Source organism: Fundulus heteroclitus, chromosome 3, assembly GCF_011125445.2.
Source record: "Fundulus heteroclitus isolate FHET01 chromosome 3, MU-UCD_Fhet_4.1, whole genome shotgun sequence".
NCBI lineage: Eukaryota > Metazoa > Chordata > Actinopteri > Cyprinodontiformes > Fundulidae > Fundulus > Fundulus heteroclitus.
The window spans coordinates 4,528,346-4,548,381 of record NC_046363.1 but is presented as its reverse complement, the minus strand read 5'-3'; the positions used below and the strand labels follow the sequence as shown (position 1 = coordinate 4,548,381).

Genomic DNA, 20,036 nt, shown 5'->3' with positions numbered 1-20,036 from the left:
ACTGTAACTAACATTGCATTTATGAAAATCTAAGAATAACAATTACAAAAAAAACTACTGAATTCCAGAATTCATTCTTCCATTACTGACTGCACCCTATCCTGCCCCACATTTAAGATGAAAAGGATAAAATTATGATACAACTACCCTCTGATGTTTAATTCAAACCAACTTAAATCGTTTAAAGGCCCAGGGTGAATCAGAGTTATGCACATGGGTAGAGTTAATTGAAGAGAAGGAGAGGGTAAAGACTAAAGGTTCTGCCTCCTAAGTTAGAACTGAGTCTGAAGTTAATTCTTGAATGGATTTTGCTTTGTGTCTTCTCCTCCTTGTGAAGAGTGTCTCCTGGACATCAGTCCAGTCTGCAGTCTTCTCCATGATTGTGTTGCCTACTGACCCAAACTGAGAGACTGTTTAGAGCAGGGGTGTCAAACATACGGCCCGCGGGCCGGATCCGGCCCGCCGAACAATTTAGTCCGGCCCGGTGGCTAAATGCATTATCATTATAAAAAAAAAAAAAAAAAAAAAAAAATGTTTTTCTTTTTTCAGTGTCCTGTCTGGCTCATCAGATTTGACTTTCACAAGTGGACAAGATAAAAGGAAGAGAATGATAAAACAATTATTGAAAAAAACATTTAATTGAAAATATGCAGTTCCTATATTGTCCACGAGGGGCGCTGTGTTTTAATTAGCAGATTAAGCTTCAGGTGTGGAAAAATTCAAATCATTTCTTAAGTTTTATCTGTTTGATGTATTTTGTCATGCAGGACAGTGTTTTTAAGTTCCAAAAAATGTGAATAAATGTTTTTCAACATTGTATAATCACTGTGATCAGTTCTTATGCATAATGCACAAGTAAATGTTTAACTGAGTAGAAGTATTGTTGAAATTGCACATACTTTTCTTAAAAACGCTGAGGTTATTCATAATATATTGTGTAAAAGTGAAATTAACTTAATATAAAAATCAACAACAAGTCCACATTTATTAGTTCTATTTAATCTTGCAATGAGTTTACTCGTGTGGCCCTCTTGAGATCAGATTAAGCTGAATGCGGCCCCTCAACCAAAATGAGTTTGACACCCCTGGTTTAGAGGCTCAGGAAACCTTTGCAGGTTTTTTGAGTTCATTAGCTGATTAGGGTGTAACATCATCAGTTTCAAATTATGAACTTTTTCATAGTATTCTAATTTCTGATACACTGAATTTTGAGTTTTCATTATCTTTTTAAGCTATAATCATCAAAATCACAAGAAACAAAGGCTTGGAATATATCACTCTATCTGTAATGATTGTATATAATACAAAAGTTTCACTTTCTAAGATGACGGGCAAAAAGTACTGTGGTTTTCTCAATATTGAAAATTTTCTTTAGCTGTACCTGTATACTAAAGCCAATAAGAAGCATTAAACCGAAACTGGGAATCTGGATAGGATCATGACTAATGGATATTGACTGATGTCCAAATGTCTATAACAATTACCCATCCAGATCTGTACATCTTCAAACAGGCCTGTAACTTCATTAGGTGATTAGTCTCATCAGGAATTAAGATGTACAAATTGTTGTCATCAGCATAACAGTGAAAGCAAATATCTTGTTTTTTGAATATCCTGCAGAGAGGGCGTTTGAGCATGGGAAATAAAATTTGATCTAAAGGTGAACCCACAGGAAAATCACAATTCAGAATCTAAGCAGACGAGGATGTGTTTGTTTTTATAAGGTAGATATTTGGATCTGTCAGATTTTTTTTTAATATTGTTTACATTTCTGTTTACAATATAAAATTATTTGATATCTTTTGTTATTTTATCCATTTGAGGTTAGATTTAAATCTTTTAAGAAAACAAAATAATTTTATGAAGTTACAATTTGTAACATGTATTTACCATGACTATTTGTAGGAGATTGACTGATGTGGTAACCTGACAAGCCAGATGAATTTCGTTCCGCTTAGCTCCGCCTAGCTTCACTCACATCCATCTTCCATAGAGAGTAATTCCTTCAACCAATTTTATTGTCCAGCCAATCAGGATGCAGGGCTGGAGTTTCATAGATGCGACGTGGTGGAGAAGCGACCGTGACGTGAGATTGTTTTGATTCAGACAACAATGGCGGCTCGCATCGAGGAAGCAAGCGTTAACATTGATGCTGCTATTTCTTCCGTGTTGTCCAATCTACCTAATATTGTTTCATTAAAAGAATATCAGAGAACGGCTCTGAAGGCTTTTGTTGGTGGAAACCATGTTTTCGCCCTTCTCCCGACCGCATTTGGCAAGTTTTGTATTTTCCTGCGTCGCTCTCATCAGTGTCACGGGTTAGCTTCGGTGTGAGTGGTTGAAATAGCACGTCGTTAAAGATGACAAGATGATAATAACGAAGGCAAAAAGATAAGAAGGGAGCAGAGTTTGTTAAAGAACCACACCGTTTCACTATAGAACTTGGGGAGTTTTAACCCGCTGAAATGCCCACCTGGAAGAACTGGTCACAGACGCACATCGAGACCCTAGAGCCAACCAGCATGTCCCTGACCCTGATAAACTATCAAGCAGAATAAAGGAGAATGAGCCAACATGGCAAGAGATTCAGGATATAGTCCAGAGACCCAGAGCGTCAGGAGCACCATGTCCAATCTGTATACCATGCACGTTACACGAGCAATGTCCAACACCCCTGTGAGGGTTCTGGAAGTTAAGGAGGGAAATCTAGACTAAAGGAATAGGTTTATGAAGCTGGAAGTTAACAGAGAGTTCTTTTGTCCTGAAAGAAGAGAGCTCCACCTCACTAAGCCAGTTTAGATTGATTTCTCCCTCAGTGATGATGGAAAATCATTGTATTGATCAACACCAGTATCCATAAAGGCGCTATCCTGAGCTTTTCCCTCTGTTTGGAGCACTTATCTGTAGTTAGTTACCCAATCCAACAGGCAAGAAAGAACAAAGGCAATCTGAAGGTTTTTTGGACACACCTTGCTATTGCTCATAGACCCATCCAACATGAACCCATCCAGCTTGGGCCTGACCATTACTACATTCCAGCAGCCATTAAAGGATGATTACCAGCTACCTACAAGGGATCAATATTACATCGGGCAAGTTCACCACAGGTTGGTCAGATCTTAAAATGGTATTCCAACAGATTATATGATCTACCACGTCTTTGGCATCAACCTCCTCTGAGCTGAGTGGGCGAAGCGACACCTAGTGCCCGCCCACCAAAGTTTGGTTTTAGCCAATCATGGTATCAAGGCGCTTCTTGCTGTTCTTCTTTCTAAAAAGAAATTGTGGATTCTGACAAAACAGATGTGATAGCAGAAGCTATGCGTGTGTCCTGGTTGTGGAGTAAGAGAGACGAGGTATCCTGGAGGCTAGCAGCGGATTGGCAGTCACCTTTCTATCACTGCTGAACCACCTGTTGGAGAGCATCATGGTTAAGAAACACTGCATGAACGTTGGACCCCATCCAGTAAGCTCAGCTCCTGGCCCTCAGCTACAGTTCCCTCATAGTTACTTAAAAAAGAGCACTCAGGCGTACACTATGATGGAGGTTCATTCACTGTGGAACGTGAGCGTGCTTGCATGAAACAATTAAATACTTTACCACGTCTTTGGTGATTTGTATTTGGTTTTCTCATACTATTTGTCCCTTTTGAGGAGAGTGAATGAATATGAGCAGATTTAATTCCAGGGCTTCCAGAAATCCAGTTTGTACACCTCAGATTTCCACTAACTAACTGAAACCTTCTTTTTAAATGCAGTTAGCTGACGGACTTTAGAACCGTTTTCCTGTCTCTGTCTAAACCTTTGCTGTTCCATCCGGTTAACTCTGTTCCTTAGTACAGATAAACGTTGCAAATACCAACCTGCCAGACTCCAATGTTGGCCGCCGGGTCAGCAAAGGGTCTTTTGAACACCTGGCACATCTTGAAGGCGTCGGAGTAAACCTCCGTGACGTTGTTCAGAACCACCAGGACAGCAGACAGAGGGTAGACGCAGGAGAACAGGCTCACATAACCGAAGAGCAGAAAGAGCTCCAGGTAGTCATCAAATGTACCCTGAGGAAAGAAGCCATCAGACATCAGACTCTGCTGAGCTGACAATGGTGGCTTTCATCAGAGGGGATCTGAGTTTACCAAGTAGGTGCTCATGTCGGCCTCCAGCCGGACCTGCTCCTCCAGAGGAAGCTCTTTGTCCCCGAGAGTTCTTCTCTTCTGAACCTTGCGAATCATCTTCTTGTTGCGTCTCCTCTGGAGCCAGTAGGGCAAGAAGGCCTCCATGATCTGATTCAAGATCTGACTGGTGATCAGTAAGGTGGCTAGACTCTAATGAGGGAAAATAAACAAAGGAAGGAAAGGGAAAAACAGATGAGATTAAGCCAAACATGGATGTAAACAGAGGTAAAAAAGTGGCGACCTACCTGCCTGAGCAACACCATGTCCTGCATTACAAAGGCGATGTAGAACAGCGAAGCGAAACAGTTGAAGAAGTTAAACTAAAAGAAAAGATGAGGAGATTAGATCAATAAGAGCCTGAATGTGGCAGCAGCACAGGACACACAGAGCTCTGACAAAGTATTCAACCCTAACAGATTTCTTCTGTTGTGGTCCAGACCGTCAAAGAAATGGATTTTGGATAAAGACTGCCTCAAACTCAAACAGCTGTTTCTAACTGTATATTTCTTTTTTTTTTTAACAAAACCAATCTGGCCCAGTGGGGAAACATAACTAAATCCTAAACCTGATAGCTGATGCTTCACCCTTAGCAGCATCAGCTGCCATCAAGTGTTAGTGAAAACTGGAACGGCACCGTACGAAGGCATGTCTACTCACAACGAGAACTTTGAGGACCAAGTGGTTCTGATATGAAGACTCCAGCCGGTGATTCTCTAAACACACATCAACAAAAACAGTCAATGTGTCAGCATCAAAGCATCATGTGATAAGGCATCATGAATTAGTTCAGAATTATTCAATGATGCATGCAAATAAAAATCTGAAAGCTTTTTTATTCTGATCCAATAAATGAAATCCAAGGGCAGCAAATACCTTCAGAAGGGACCTAACCAGGAAAGAGAGCCAATTTGATAAAGAGTGGTTTAATCTCAGTATAAATTACTGAGCATTTGTGTGTCTAAGGGTCTGATCTTCAAAGGAGCGATAAAGCGTGGCAAAAAAAAATAAATACATAGAAATAAACTGCGCGTACTATAAGTGGCTGTGTTGCTGGTGATCTACAAAGATTGCATCTGCGAGACGAGCAAAACCAATTTGGTCCGCCCCATTTTAAATGAGTAAACTGCGTGTGCTAGTGGCAGTTTGGGAGCTGCTGTCAAAGAAAGATGGAGTTCTACGCAATGTTTCAAAAAAACTGGATGCCAGTCAGAAACGGCCGTCACATAATTTCTCCAGACACCCAGGATGTACAAAACCATTTTTTAATGAATGGAGAAATCGCATATCTTCCTCCCATAAATTTGCGCTGTTTTCTCATCAGCATATCATCTGCACATTAATGAAGGCACACACGACATTTTTTTTACACTTGCAAACTGTTTTGCTCCTGGTATGAAGATCCACTTTGCACACGCTAATTAGTTTACACGTCTTTTAATACGCAAACCTTTTGAAGATCAGGCCTGTAGTGTTTATTTAGGATCATTAGACCTTCTCACCCCATTCTGTAAGGAACTCCGCAGCATATCTGTAAATGAGGTTCATGGCTTCTATCACCACAGCATAGATAATACTGGGGATGTAAATGAGTACTCCCGTCCAGAATGTAGGGTCCTGGTCATTGATGGACAGCGCCCAGCCTTCCATCTGGAAGTAGATCATCATGACGTACAGAGACAGGTAGAGACAGAGCAGGACAAAGGGCAGGGACACCAGGTAGATGCGTAGCTGCCGCTTGGTGTTGGGGTACAGAGGTTCCTCCCGACCCGTCACAGGGTTGAACCCGAGGATGCCATGGAATCCGGGTCGAGGTTCTTCGAAGGCCTTCTTCCTGCTCAGCGTGCCCCAGTGGTAGGCCAGCGAGGCACTGAATCGCTTCCATAACTGGTGGAGGAAGGGGCCAATAAACCTGTTACTCAGCTGTCAGTGGTAACTTCACTCAACAAAGACGCCAACATGCTGCTACAGTTCTGAACTTATAACACTTCAGCAGAGGCCAGACAACATGTAACACAAGGTGCAATTTGGGATTAACCTGTAATGTGTCCAAACTAACCGCCTACTTTCGTCTGTTAAATGAACAACTGGCTGCTGGCTAGAACTTATAAAAAACCTGACAACATCAAATAACAAACCCTTCCAGGTTGCTCAGAAGCTTCTGATCCCATCTAACCACTCAACATTCCATGGCTTTAGTAAAGAACACACATATGGAAACATCAGAGAAACCAAACAAGGATAGCTAAACCTTTATTTAAAACTAATATAATTCACAATAACTGATAGAAGGTATGAACCCAAGAAGACTGATGCTATAGCTGAAGGAGGTCTCAGTTGAAGGTTACTGCACATTGCCCCAGCCCAAACACAGGGCCATTTTGCTAGCTGAGCTGTACAGAATACTGTAACTGTGACATTAAAAGTGGGCAAAGTTTGTAATTTATGTATTGCGGTCTCATCTTTTACATCCACAAATGTAGACATTTTAACAGGGGTGTGCAGATATTTGACATCCAGTTCCCACATATAAGACCTTCTTCCAAAGCTTTCTAATGACATCATAAACATTTCCTGGTCCCTGACTGCTTTCAAACACAAGCTCAGAAAAGCTTTGTGTTGTTATTTGTTAGTCCAACGTTGACTCATCATGGATGAACCAATGTTGTTAATGGACAGATTTTGGGGGAAGATTTCTCCGGGTCCTACCACAACATATTCATCGGGTTGAGATCTGGACTTTAACTGGGCCATTGCAGAACCTTGATTCTTTTCTAGATAAGACATTATGATGAAGATTAGCTGCTGTGTTTCGGTTTATTGTCCTTATTGACAGACTGATACTGGACTGATATACTTCAGGTCACGTTAGCCATACATTTGACTCTAGGAAACCTTAGAGATCATTATTCACTTCATGACAACAAGCTGGTTGCTCACCAAGCCCAGATCATTATCCATGTGTGCAGGCAGCCTGAGTAGAGCCAACCAGTGAGGTCAGGCAGGGATTATGTTACCAAGAGAGCTGCCTTTGTGCTTTTATGATGCTATAAGAGGATACAGACTTAACCACCTCCATGAGCTTTTCAGCTTTAAATACTTTTTTGCTTATTTGCTGATGGAGCTGCTTATTAAATCTGGTGCAACATCGTCACAGTGACAGTGGTCCCATCTGTTCCAAAATTCAATTGAAAATTCTAACCTGTTCTGTAAGCTTGGCAGGGAGACACGTGGCTTTCTCCTGAGGCTCTTCCAATAAAAGAATTAACTTGAACATCAAACACACTAAGCAAGGCCAGTAGGCTCTGACACAGAGCTCCTGTTTGGGTTATTGCACAGACTGACCTTAAGGTACACTTCACTGCCTACTGTCTCTTTCTCCATCTGTGTCTGCTTTCAGAGCTCATCATAGGACTGAAACAGCTCTGGTGAAAGTCACTAATGATATTCTTATGGCCTCACATAACAGACTTGCCTATGTACTTGACCTGTTAGATCTCAATGCTGCTTTTGATACAGATAATCTCAGTATTGTCTTAGAAAGGCGTTCGTGTGCTGTAGGGATGAAGTGAACAGCACTAGGCTGGTTTCAATTTTAACAGATTCCAGTTTGTTCGTGTAAATGAAAAATCTAGGAATACCAGAGGGCTTAGTGCTTGGGGCTATTCATTTTATCTTATATATGCTTCTAATAGGTCAAATTTACAGTCAGCATGGGATGAATTTACACTAAAAACTAGTATTTATTAAAAACTAGTGATGAATCCAGCCAGTCAGGGAGACTACAGGCATGTCTTGGTGACATAGAAACCTGGATGACTTGAATATGTTTGACCAGGATATCAATTAGTCAGTCGTTTATTTATGTATCCCTTTGTACAGCCAATAAAAGCGACTAAATGCTTTACGATTAAAAACAATAAAAAAAAATAAAAAAAATCTCACGATAAACATAGCAAGGCGTAGAATCATAAGAATAGGCAAAATTAAAAAGATTAAAAATCAGGAGTAGATTGTTACAGTGAAGCTTACTATTAGAAGTCAGATTGAATAAGAGTCTTGAGCTTTGATTTAAAAAGACTTAGATGGGTGATGGAGCGTAGATCATGAGGGAGCTGGTTCCAGAGTCTGGGAACCTGATTCTGACAAGCAAGGTGGGGTCAGGTCATTAAGTGCTTTAAAAACCAACAATAAAAGTTTAAAATCTATTCTAAAATGGACAGGAAGCCAATGTAAAGAAGATAGAAAACACTTATTTTTTATCATGACAAACTTTACTAATTATTGATAGTGTCTACATGTTTTAAATCAGCAAATGATAAATCCCAGTGGTTTCATTATACTCACATAAAAATCCAGCAATTAAAATAATAATTAAAAAACAATGTCAGAACCATCATGGACCTGTTCTAACTGTGGAATAACTTCCAAAGCTGTGAAAAGGTATTTAATATCAGACAAAAAATAGTTCAAAAGCTATTCAAACCAACAACTATCTGACGGACAGACTGTAGTTTGTCAAGTCACAGAACTGTGTCTCTGATGGTCTGCTATGTAATATCGGGGGGTTCCTCGGGGAACTTCCCCTTCACCACCTGCACTGCAGACTTCAGGCACTGTTCCAGGTCTTGTCATCTGCAAAGCTATGTGGGGTGTGTTGAGGAGGAGTACAGGAAACTTTGTGAGGTGGTGTGGGGTGAACCTATTACAGCTAAAAGTAGACAAGACCAAGGAAATGGTGGTCAAAAAAGGTCCTGCTGCCAATCTCCATCTCAGGGACAGCTGTGAAGCAAGTTACATCATAGAAGTACCTTGGTGTGACCCTCAGCTGTAAGCTGCAGTGGACTATGAACACTGAGGAACTTTACAAAAAGGGCATGAGTAGACTCTACTTTCTCCGCAAGTTTGGGTCCTTTCATGTCAGTAGTGGGATGCTCTGCTTGTTTTATAAATCAGTAATGACTAGTTACATTGACTTCGCAGTGGTGGCAGGGATCAAAGTGAAGGACTCAGACTTAAACTCATAAAAAAGGCGGAGTCAATTTTAGGGACCAGGCTGACTCCATTGGAAGAGGTGGTGAGAGGCAGAGTGCTGGTGAAGATCAGAGCCATCATGAACACTGTCTCTCACCCCCTGTCCAGTACTGAAGACAGCCTTAGGAGCAGCCAGAGCCAAAGGTCCCTGCAGCCTTCATGTGTAAAGGAGCCCTATAACCCCTCTTTTCTGCCTGAGGCTGTCAGACTTTATAATCTTTATGTAGCCTCCAGATTTGTGCACCCTAGATAAACCACAGTTTGGTTGATTTATTTTATTTTGCTCTGTGACCGCGTTTCTAAGATGGTTTTTAATATGTTTTAGTAGTTTTTGTATTATTGTTTTGTGCTATGATTGGGAAAATAAATGACTCATTTTGGGGATCAGTAAAGTTTCAGCAGGGTTTATACAGGAATCCCAGAGTTGAATTTACAACGTTTTACTACCTTTTTACTACCGCCACAATATTTTTTACTACCAACACAAAATCGAGAAGCAGCCTATTTTGGGGGAGTGAGGTATTCACAGCACCAACCCATGTATGATGATGCCCATCTCTCACCCAAGACAAAATTTTATCCTACTCACCACACATAAATATTGCAAATGCATGTCAAGATCTTTTTTTTCTTTTTTTTTTTTAAATATCAACAAAATGCAATTACACCCAAATTTCACAAGCCAATGTTCCCAATAGAATATTGATAAATGGCAAATGCTCAAACTTAACAATCAGCTGGAAGAAAATCAAGCAACTAATGTTAAATAATAGATGGCAGTGTGAACATGCCCCAAAATGAGAAATCCATTGCAATTTTAAGAAAAGTGGTAAAAAAAATTATATCTGTACAAGTAGAGCATTCATCAGCTGATACCATTTAACATTGTTGTCAAATTGAGAAAGAGAAAGAGAGCGTACTGTGTGGAGTGAGATGGCAGAGGAGCTAGACAGCTAGAGAGAAATAGAAGAGAGAAAATATGGACAAAGAAACAGACTCCCTCTCACACAGACAGAGACACACAAGCTGTGTTTCCTTTCTGGGTTTTCTGGGTTTTTGTAGCACTAGTAGCTTGTTTGTTGAAAGTAAGCTGACAGGAAAGGGGGTTTGAGAGAGGAAGACATGCGGTAAAGGACCTCAGGCCGGAACCGAATCCAGGTCAGCCACATTGAGGACTAAGGCCTCGGTACATAAGTCGTGCTAACTATCCCTGTGCCATTGGAGCACGCCCTCCATCAACCTTTCTAATGAACATTTGGAAATATCACATTAGAACAGGTTGATGGAAAGACAAAATTCTAATGAACTTACTAAATTTAGCAAAAAAACGGTTTTCGGCTCGCTTGAGGGCAGTTTTACATCTTCGGAAAACAGTAAACTCGCTAAAGAGGAGATGAAAACATATTTCAAATTAGCGCTGATGTAGTGAAGGTTTACCTCACATGACTGGTCAGATATTTTTGCTGCTGGGGTCTTCCTGAATTTTCCCATAATGCTAGGAAGCAGGGCTAGAAGCAACAACAGGTACGTGTGGGCAGACTCGAGCATTTCTTAATCTCATCCGTCAAAACGAAGAGCAACACATTCATTAAAACCTCGCTGCATTACATTAAATGTGGTCCGTGCTGGTCAGCAACCTCTACTTCCTGTTTAGTACAGCACAACGTCCACATACGACAACGTAATGCTTCGTGTCGCCTGGTTAAATTGCTACAAACCAGTAGATGAAAACACGTCTGATTGAGTTCTTTGTCTGACATTTCAAAAGTTCACTGAAAAATCTAATGAGAATTGGATGGAAATAAAGCTACAGACAGAGTGTGAAACACAAATACAATCAGAAATAAGAAAGAAACAAGCAAGAGACAAATGGACAGCAGTGGTTGGGCAAATATTTTCCTTCCACTTAACTTTCCGTCACTATCTCAGAATACAGTTTTATATGAGCAGCCAACTTCTATTTCTCTCCATCTTTCCTCTCTTTATCCATTTTTCTTTCAGTGTCCTTCTGTGTTTCTGTCTCTATCAGGTATCTTTATACATGGTTATATTTTAAAGGCCTATTTTGTTTCCTACTTTTTCATTGAATGAAAACCTCTTTAAATCTAGATTTGCCAGTTTAGAATAATTTTGAGTGTAACTTTATTCAGTGTGTAGTTTATTCTATTTGGATCTGTTTCTGATCCATTAATGTGGTCTACAAATTTTTTTATTTTTGCAAGAATAAAGCCGCCATCTGTTTTTATCTGTCTTCAGACTCAGGAAGGTAGATTTTTGTTTCCAGCAGACTGACATTTAGTCACGACGTTGAGACAGAAATAGTCTAGGATGCGATCTGGCACTATTTAGGCTAATAATTTTAATAAGATTAACAGTGAACATGTACAGATGTTTAATAATTTACTACATATTGTTGTAGGGGAGGGGTCTTGTTAGCAGGGCGGGTCCTCGCCTTACAGAATGGTAGGGGAAACACTGGACAAGAAGGAGGAGATAGATGGGTGAAAGAGTGAGCTCTGGGGAATAAAAAGGAGCCAAACTTAAATTTTCCCATGGTGGGCCAAGAACTGACTCGCTACTCTCAACATATTAAGTGGTTCCAACAGTGCGCATGTTCACAGCAGATAGAGCGGCAGAACCAATTGGGTTTAACAATGTCAGCTCAGGTTCTGCCATAGGTCTAATTTTTTATACAGATTTTATAGTTAAAAGAACAAAAAGTCAGCATCAATAGAAAAGTCAGAATATATGGAAGGAGTGACGAAAGATTTACAACCAAGTCAGGTTCTGTTTGTTACCTTTTACTGCATTTTACTGGCCTTAATTTGAGCTCATATAATTTACTACTGCACAGAAAGCCTGTTTAATCAATCAATCAATCAATCAATCAATCAATCAATATTTATCAGTGTGACAAAAAAACAATAACAGGAGATATCTGAATGAGAACAAACAGGCAGCGCCTGAATGGGTGTGGACCGTATGAGTTGTTCTTAAATCAGTGAAATCAGTTTTCATACCTCGAGAATAATGGTGCACCAGATCACGTTGAAAACAGCAAAGACTACATATTTGTCATAATCCTCCCAGTCAAACAGGTAGTAAGGCACTCCAAATAGAGCCATAGGCACCAGGGCAAAGGTGAAGTACTCCAGAAAGCCAAAGTAGAGTGCCTGGCCCTCACCATAGTAATGTCTGATATCATCTGGAAAGAGAAAGCGCAAAATAAAGACAAGAACAGGAATACTGACAGCGTTTCAGTGAAAAACAACATGTGAAGCCATTACAGTTAGATAGAAGAGGAAAAAATAAACATTTACATTACATCAGTCTCTAATATCATAAAAGGACATTTACTGATGCACTAAACAACCTGACAGTGGTGGAAATCAGCCAGTTTTCCCTGACTGGCTCTGTGACCAGCACACTGTTTCTGTTCATTATATGCATTAAAACTAAAAGCCCCTACTTTATTCAATCAGTGCACACTTTAACAAACATGTCCTGATGAACTTTCTTCTGTGTTCAGTAAAGAGATTCAGGCAGATGTTTTGATGCAGAAGGGAGCATTTGGCACTTTGTTGTTTTATGTAATTGTTGAAATAAAACAAAGCTGATCATCATGGGTTTAGACGACTTAGTGGCTGGTAAAAGCCTTTCTAGAGACAAAGTCCCTCGCCCAGTTGGTCGCGCCAGAAGGCCGTTCACACTGAGCCAGTTTCTGGATCTGCTCGAGTTTTCTTCCTATCAAAGGGGTGTTTTCCTCTCCACTGTCGTTACATGCATACCCCAGTATGGGGGATTGCTGCAAAGTCAACGACACAATGCAGGCGACTGTCGACTGAGGCTCCATGCTCTTCTAGGAGGAGTGAATGATGCAAGTCAATGACTGCAACCTGCTGGGTTCCCTCAGTTAGAAAACATTTAACTAGTTTGAATAATAAACTGAGCTTGACTGCATGGGTTGGTAACTAAAATCAATGGAAATGGATGTACTTCTTGACTTGCCTGCACGATTCGACTGAACTGAAGACAAAAATTTGATGTGTTTTTTTATTTGTTTTTTTCAAGAGGACATTGGTGGTGACTCAGCCCTACAGACATGAAATGAACTGTACTGAATTTAACTGAATATAATGACATCTGCTATACTTACCAAGGGGCTGAAGGGAAAGCTTGACTTTTTTATACCAAGAAAAAGAGAGTCTCTTGAGTTCTTCTTTATGGTGCAGAGGAAAGATTTGGATCAGAATCCCTTTGGACAGCAATCTGCGTACTAAATTGTTAAAATAAAAAAAAAGGCAGCCCATTAACTCCAGTGTGGTGTGACTCCATTTTCATTTTGCCATCAATTCACATAGCTGTCACTCTGCACTGTTATAAAAGGGGAGATTAGGAAAATACAGTCGGTGATTCAAGCAAACACAAACTGTGTTAACATTGTGAACATGCTGCACTGACTTCTGTATGATACGGACAAATAGTTCTGCAATTTTATCTGTCATGGCCAAACAAAGATGGAGCATAAGCTCTTAAAACCACAACCCTTAACAATAGCTGACGGCTCAATCCATTGTCCAACACACTCATCCCAAATGTTTCAACCATACTGACTCAAAGCATGAGTCATTTCTAGAAAATAATGGCTTTCTGCTAATGAACTATTTGTCAAACATAGGCTGCTTAATACAGCCAGCTAACTGCGTCCTTATCTCGCTTGTAGGAATTTTCAGCATATTTGCATATTCATTGTTTCCATCACGCTGCCACAGACAGAAGGAGTTGAGCAGAAAGACAGAAACAGCAGCGTTTAACAGCAGTTCTGCCGGGTTAGGTGATGCAACAAGAAAGTGCATTTAAACACGTCAGACTTAACAATGAGCCCTGTCTGGTGAAATAAGGTGTTTTAGCATTCATTTAATGATTTGGTTGTAAATTTTAATAAAACAGTTTCAAATATTTTTGTCCTTGTTAGATGATATATCAGATAAATTAGATGAGAGGAACTGCAGGGGTCCGTATCAGGACCAAGGTTATTTATGATATACAATAGTGACATAAGTAAAGCATCACAATTATTGGAATTCACGTGGTTTGCAGATGATATCCATATTTTTTGTTTTGGGAAAAGTTTGCAGTAGATTCTGGAAATTATTACAACAGAAATAAATAAATTCAAAATGTGGTTTGACAAAAATAAATTACCATTAAACTTGAGTAAAACAAAGATCATACTATTTGGAAGGCAATAACATAGAACCTCGTCTGGAACTAAAAACTTGAAAATACACCAATAGAGAGAGTCAATAAAATAACATTTCTTTGTGTAATCCTGGATCACATAATCTGCTAGAAACCTCATGCAAGATATGCAAGAGCAAAACTAGCAAAAGGCACAGCAATTCTTGCAAGAATAAGCCATAGTCTGTATATCGCTGTATATTCCATACTCATCAATGTTTCTACCGTACTGTTGTGTAGATGTTTAGGGACGTAGCTACAAAAGTACACTACAGCCGATGTACGCGCTTCAGAAAAACACAAGAAGGGTAATACACAAAGTAGAAGATAATGAACATACAAGCCTATTATTCATAAAATCAGGTATATTGAAATGTCTGGATTTGACTAAATACAGAAGAGCACAAATAATGTACAAAGCGAGACATAACCTATTGCTAAAAAAACATTCAGAATCTGTTCACAGAAAGAGAGGGGGGCATAATTTAAGGGGAGATATGAATAAAAAGGATAAAAAGAAAATAACAATATTGAAAAGTATGAGCATATGTAACTGTGGAGTGACTTTGTGGAACAGTTTGGACAGAGAGGTTAGGCTAAGCATCAATATAAACATATTCAAAAGATGGTGTAAAAACAATTTCTAAATGCTAGGTATCTGGAGGATGAATAATATACGTAAATATTAAACCTTTAGTGTTTCATAAGATGATCTGGGTATCTATATTGATCAAAATAGTTTTTATGTAGTCATATGTATATTATTATAGAGGCTGCACATAGAAAAAAAAATAAAGTGGTGAGAATATAACAAAGTGTAAACTTCTTCCCTCTTCTTTTGGAACATGTAGATAAAATAACTTGACTCCATGATTCCTTTGTTATGATACTTTAGTTTTTTGTTTTTGTGGTTTTTATATTTTTGGCACCACTGTTCTAACTAAAAAAATCGAATAACATCATGAAAATGCTCCATCCTCTGGACGTTGGAAAGTCCAACAGTCCTGGTGATCAGCTCCAGACAGAGAAAGCTCCATTTTAATTTTCAGTAGAGTTGCACCGATACCGATACCAGTATCGGCCGGGGCGCCGATACCGCACTAAAATGGTGGTAACGGTATCGGCGAGTACCAACAAATAGGTCACAGATACCATTTTGATGTTTGTATGTCACTTGAACGCAGCCTTCTCTCTCCCGACACTCACTAGTTCTACTGGACTCACTTTGTATTAGTCTTTTTTCCTGCTTTAATAAGGTAGCAGCTTGACAAAGCCATGATAGCAATTATTTTACATCCAAGTAGTATGCAGTTCTTCATATATACACACACACATAAATTTCAAAGTAATGGTATCTGTATGGTATCGGTATCGGCCGATACTGCACAGCCAGGTATCGGTATCGGGGCCAAAAAATGGCATCGGCGCAACACTAATTTTCAGTCAGCAGAATGTGTGTCTATTCCCCCTTTTTCTTCCAGTACAGGTTAAAACTAAAGAGGAAGGTTAAATATTCATCTTTAGGTACAACTACTTTCACTAATGATCTAAAGCTTCTTTAATTTCTGATTTTCAGTGGGACTGGCTAATCTATAGACATTTAAAAAGACTGAAAGTCAATATGGGACTTCTAAAATAGACATGGCCTATAGATGGTAAAATTCCTGGAAATCCAAGAGGACAATCAGTTATTGGATTACAAACAGATGAAAAACATCTCAGTGTGTCTGGTGCGTATGCGAAACGCTGAGGCAGTAGCTGAAGTGAAATGTGAGAGCAGTAGGGTGACACAGACAGACACTCACCGATAGATTTCCCCGGATAAAGCTTGGCGTGGCTGTATCCTGGTACGTGGGTCTCATCTTTGGCTCGCAGTGTGTCCAGCTCATGTTTGATGATGTACTGACACTCAGCCATGCTCAGGAAGCTGTCTCCATCCCCTGGAGGTGCAAAGAACATCACAAATGGTTTCCTTTGTGAGGAACAGAGGTTCTGCAGCAGACGAGGTGCGAGGCAATCACAGTAATTGCTGTCATAATGGAACCTAGCATGCAAAGGTCCAGGTACAGCTGTGATCTATAAAGGGATATTGCGTGCTGACATGCACATGCATGGCTTTATAAGTCAGGATTCTTTTTTGCCAAATGCCATTTTTGGCCTTTGGGCGTACGCAAACCTTTAGCATAGATCATACGCGATGTTTTATAAATCAGACCCCTGTTCTTTATTGTTCTTTGTGGGAGATACAGGCAACATGGAGAAGATGGTGATCTGATCACAGGAGACCAATGTAAAGTTTTCTTGATTTCATGCAAAACAATCTGTCAAAAAAAAACTCCTTTTCCAGCAGGACGATGACCCTAAACATACAGCCAGAGCTACAATTGCATGGGCTATTCTGCAGCGTATTCATGTGTTACAATGGCCTAGTTAAAGTCCAGACCTACTTCCAGCTGAGGATCTGCAAGGGTGCAAAACTGCTGCACAGATGCTGCCCATCCAATCTAACTGAGGTTGCCCTGTGATGGACTGGCGACGTCCCCATAGACGGACGGCTGGATGTTGAGAACCATGACTCACTTTGTTTCCAAAATGCACTACTTTGCGTTAGTCTGTAACATAAAACTCCAGATTAAACAATTTGGGGTGTTTTGGAAGATGACAGTGTAAGAAAGTTGAGAGTTTGAGAACTGGAGGAGGGCTCCGTATGCTAGTAGTGTCCTACCAAAGCAGAACACCTAATGGACTATGTGATGTCTGACAGGATCTGTAGCAATGTTACAGCAACCACTCTGAAACAAACATATCTGAAAAAACACCTTTAAAGTCTTTAAAGTTGTGTTTGTTGGCGCAGGTGAAGCCTCTCATGGACCCGTCGCTGTACTCCTTGAAGAGGCCCACATCCTCAGCACCAGACAGCAGCCTCTCCCTGGAGGCACCCACCAGGAACAGGTTAGGATTTTCCTTCTCCTCGCCTCCGACTCCAGGGCCTAGCTTCTCCACCAGTAACCCAGCACCTGAGAGGGAGAGAGGACATTAGTGGGAATCCAGGGGAGAGCAACCAAACAGAGCGATCAGACTGGCTGTCACACCTCCAGTCTGCTGCGGGTCTCTGATCCTGCTCAGCAGCCACGCGATGGCCTCCTCCTTGGTGTCGGAGACCAGCTCCAGCACCACCAGAGGAGTAAACGGGGAGGCGCTGCTGTCTGCTGACGGCTCCATCGTCCCATCGGCTGGAGCTCCTGCACCAGACACAACAATGAGCTCATGCACCTGTTCACGGTGGATCATTAGAGAAAACTGTTTGAAACTAAATGCCAAGATGAACCAAAACAATCCTGATGGGAAGTGGGAGGGCTAAAGGGGGCGCTATACCCGAATGTAAATTTGTAAAAGAGACAAAAGATTCAATTCTAAAATGCAAAAGCAAGGAAGGCGTTTTTGCTTGCTCAGGCAAGTTGCTGCTGGGAGTCAATGCAGTCATGTCAAAGGAAAATAGTCAGGAAATCTCTCTGGCATTCCTACCCAAGGTGTGTCAGGTCAGGTGCACACACTGTTCACGCAGAACTTGCAGGGAGAAAGTGATACCCGGAGCTGGGAAATCCTACACGCTGGTCCTGCTCTGGTGGTGCTGAACACGCTTCGTTCAGCAGAGACAGACGGAAAGGAAAGGAAGGAGTCCAGAAGAGCAGAGACTGACCCTGACAGAAGCAGACCGACAGAGGGAGGGCGGACCCGCTCTACAGCAGGATATTAATAGCTGTTGGTCCTCACTGCAGATTTCAGCCCTACCTCAGCTTCTCTGTAAACACACGAGGCTTCCTGTGAACCAGATCTTAGGACCGGAGTCCAGTAGCTCTGTCTGTGTGTGTGTACTTCAGCTTGTTGGGGTCCGCCCCACGTCACATGCCTGCCCACAGCCTGGTGTGTGACCATGGGATCTGTTCAGCTGGTGGCTCCCAGAGTTAAAAAAGATGAAACATAGCAGGTTCTAGTCATTATGCTGCCCCCTGCTGGAATCAGCCCACCATGAAAGCTAAAAACGTCGCTCATGGGCAGCGTGTGGTGCAACGGAAGAAGAGGTGCTCCATATACAGTGGATTAGAGGCCCCAATACAGAGGTCTGGGGTTCAATTTCCAACCTATATATATATATATATATATATATATATATATATATATATATATATATATATATATATATATATATATATATATATATATATGTATATATATATATATATATATATATATATATGTATATATATGCCTTGTGTGTGTGTGTGTGTGTGTGTGTGTGTGTGTGTGTGTGTGATGAATATAGACTGAGATTAGCAAATGACCTTTTGGGGGATAAAATTACTAATATGAGAAAAAAGTCATAGGAGAATAAAAAGACAAAAGTGGTAATATTATGAGAAAAACGTCATATGACAATTAAAGGGGAACATTTCCAAAAAAATCAGTTTGCAGAACTATCTTAGTCCTGGAGAAATAGGGCCATCTTAGATTCTTACAATTATTTTATAAAGTATATTCTGAGATTAAAGTCCCCCTGATACTGTTTAAGTGACTGAGCCTAACTGGAGATTTGCCACATTCAACATGGCGGACGGTCTGACGCATCCGCAACATAGGCAGAACACGCCCAACGAGGCGTCTATGTATTTAATGTCTATGTGCCATATAATCTAACAAATGTTCTTTTCTGGACTCCAGAAATACCTCAGTTCTCACTGATGTTCTCTATTCCTTTCTGCTATCATTAACATGTAAATCCAAACCTTGAATTAATCATAAGTAGATAACAAATAACAAGTAGAAAAATACATAAATACACGCACTCTCCACATTTCCTTCTCTTCTTCATTACTTGTTGTTTTCTACCTGATCAACAATATTGTGGAAAGTGTTTATGAGGAAAATCATAACGTGAAAGAAAAAACACAGACTTGGAAAAACGTTTGGTGACAAACTCTAACTCAATGGAAGGATCAATGTATTATTATTATTATCATCAGAACCTGTCTGATTATTATTATTATTAATTATTATTATTATTAATTATTATTATTATTATCATCTTGAAAAAAATATTTAAATAATTATCTTTTAGATTAGTTCAAATAATATCAATATTACAAAATCCTAAAATAACACAAAAGTATGTAACCATTAGCATTATCCCAGGTTTAGGGAAAGAGAGTAAAACTGAAAATGCTGATATCAGATTTGGTGATAATGAGGTAATTTTTCAGGATCATGAGGCATTTTGCCTGAGGCGAATAAAAGCAGAGCTTTGGTAGCTCTCCACCCTGCAGAGCTGATCAGTCTGCTGCCAACAGGGTGTTGGGACCTGATGGGGGAAGTAGAAGGATTTCTCATTTGGGAAGTTCTAACATAAGTGCAGCGGTCAGAAAGGATCTGATTTGGTCAATACTGGATCTAAACAATAATGCCACTAATAAGCTTAAACATAATTCCATTTGCTAAAAGTAAAGATAAATGTTGTCATTCATTTATTTTGCGTTTATTTGGATACAAGTGAAATGATTTAAGGGAAATCAGGGAAAGTAAACAAGTAGCTTATTT

At 40.1% G+C, this 20,036-nt stretch overlaps 1 protein-coding gene across 4 annotated transcripts in view; it reads right to left on the bottom strand.

Moving 5' to 3' along the window:
* The window catches only part of ano10a (anoctamin 10a), a 41,450-nt gene that overhangs the window by 20,970 nt on the left and 444 nt on the right, over window positions 1–20,036 (bottom strand). For 2 of the 4 annotated variants that reach the window (XM_036128958.1, XM_012881882.3), the window contains exons 2-11: window positions 17,537–17,686; window positions 17,264–17,461; window positions 16,250–16,384; window positions 13,360–13,479; window positions 12,224–12,408; window positions 5,672–6,056; window positions 4,830–4,885; window positions 4,418–4,492; window positions 4,134–4,322; window positions 3,864–4,055 (exon numbers count right to left, since the gene is read on the bottom strand). In XM_036128958.1, the coding sequence (XP_035984851.1) occupies window positions 3,864–4,055; window positions 4,134–4,322; window positions 4,418–4,492; window positions 4,830–4,885; window positions 5,672–6,056; window positions 12,224–12,408; window positions 13,360–13,479; window positions 16,250–16,384; window positions 17,264–17,461; window positions 17,537–17,666 (1,665 nt within the window). In that variant the 5' untranslated portion in view covers window positions 17,667–17,686. The other 2 variants (XM_036128969.1, XM_036128964.1) reach the window with 2 other exon arrangements.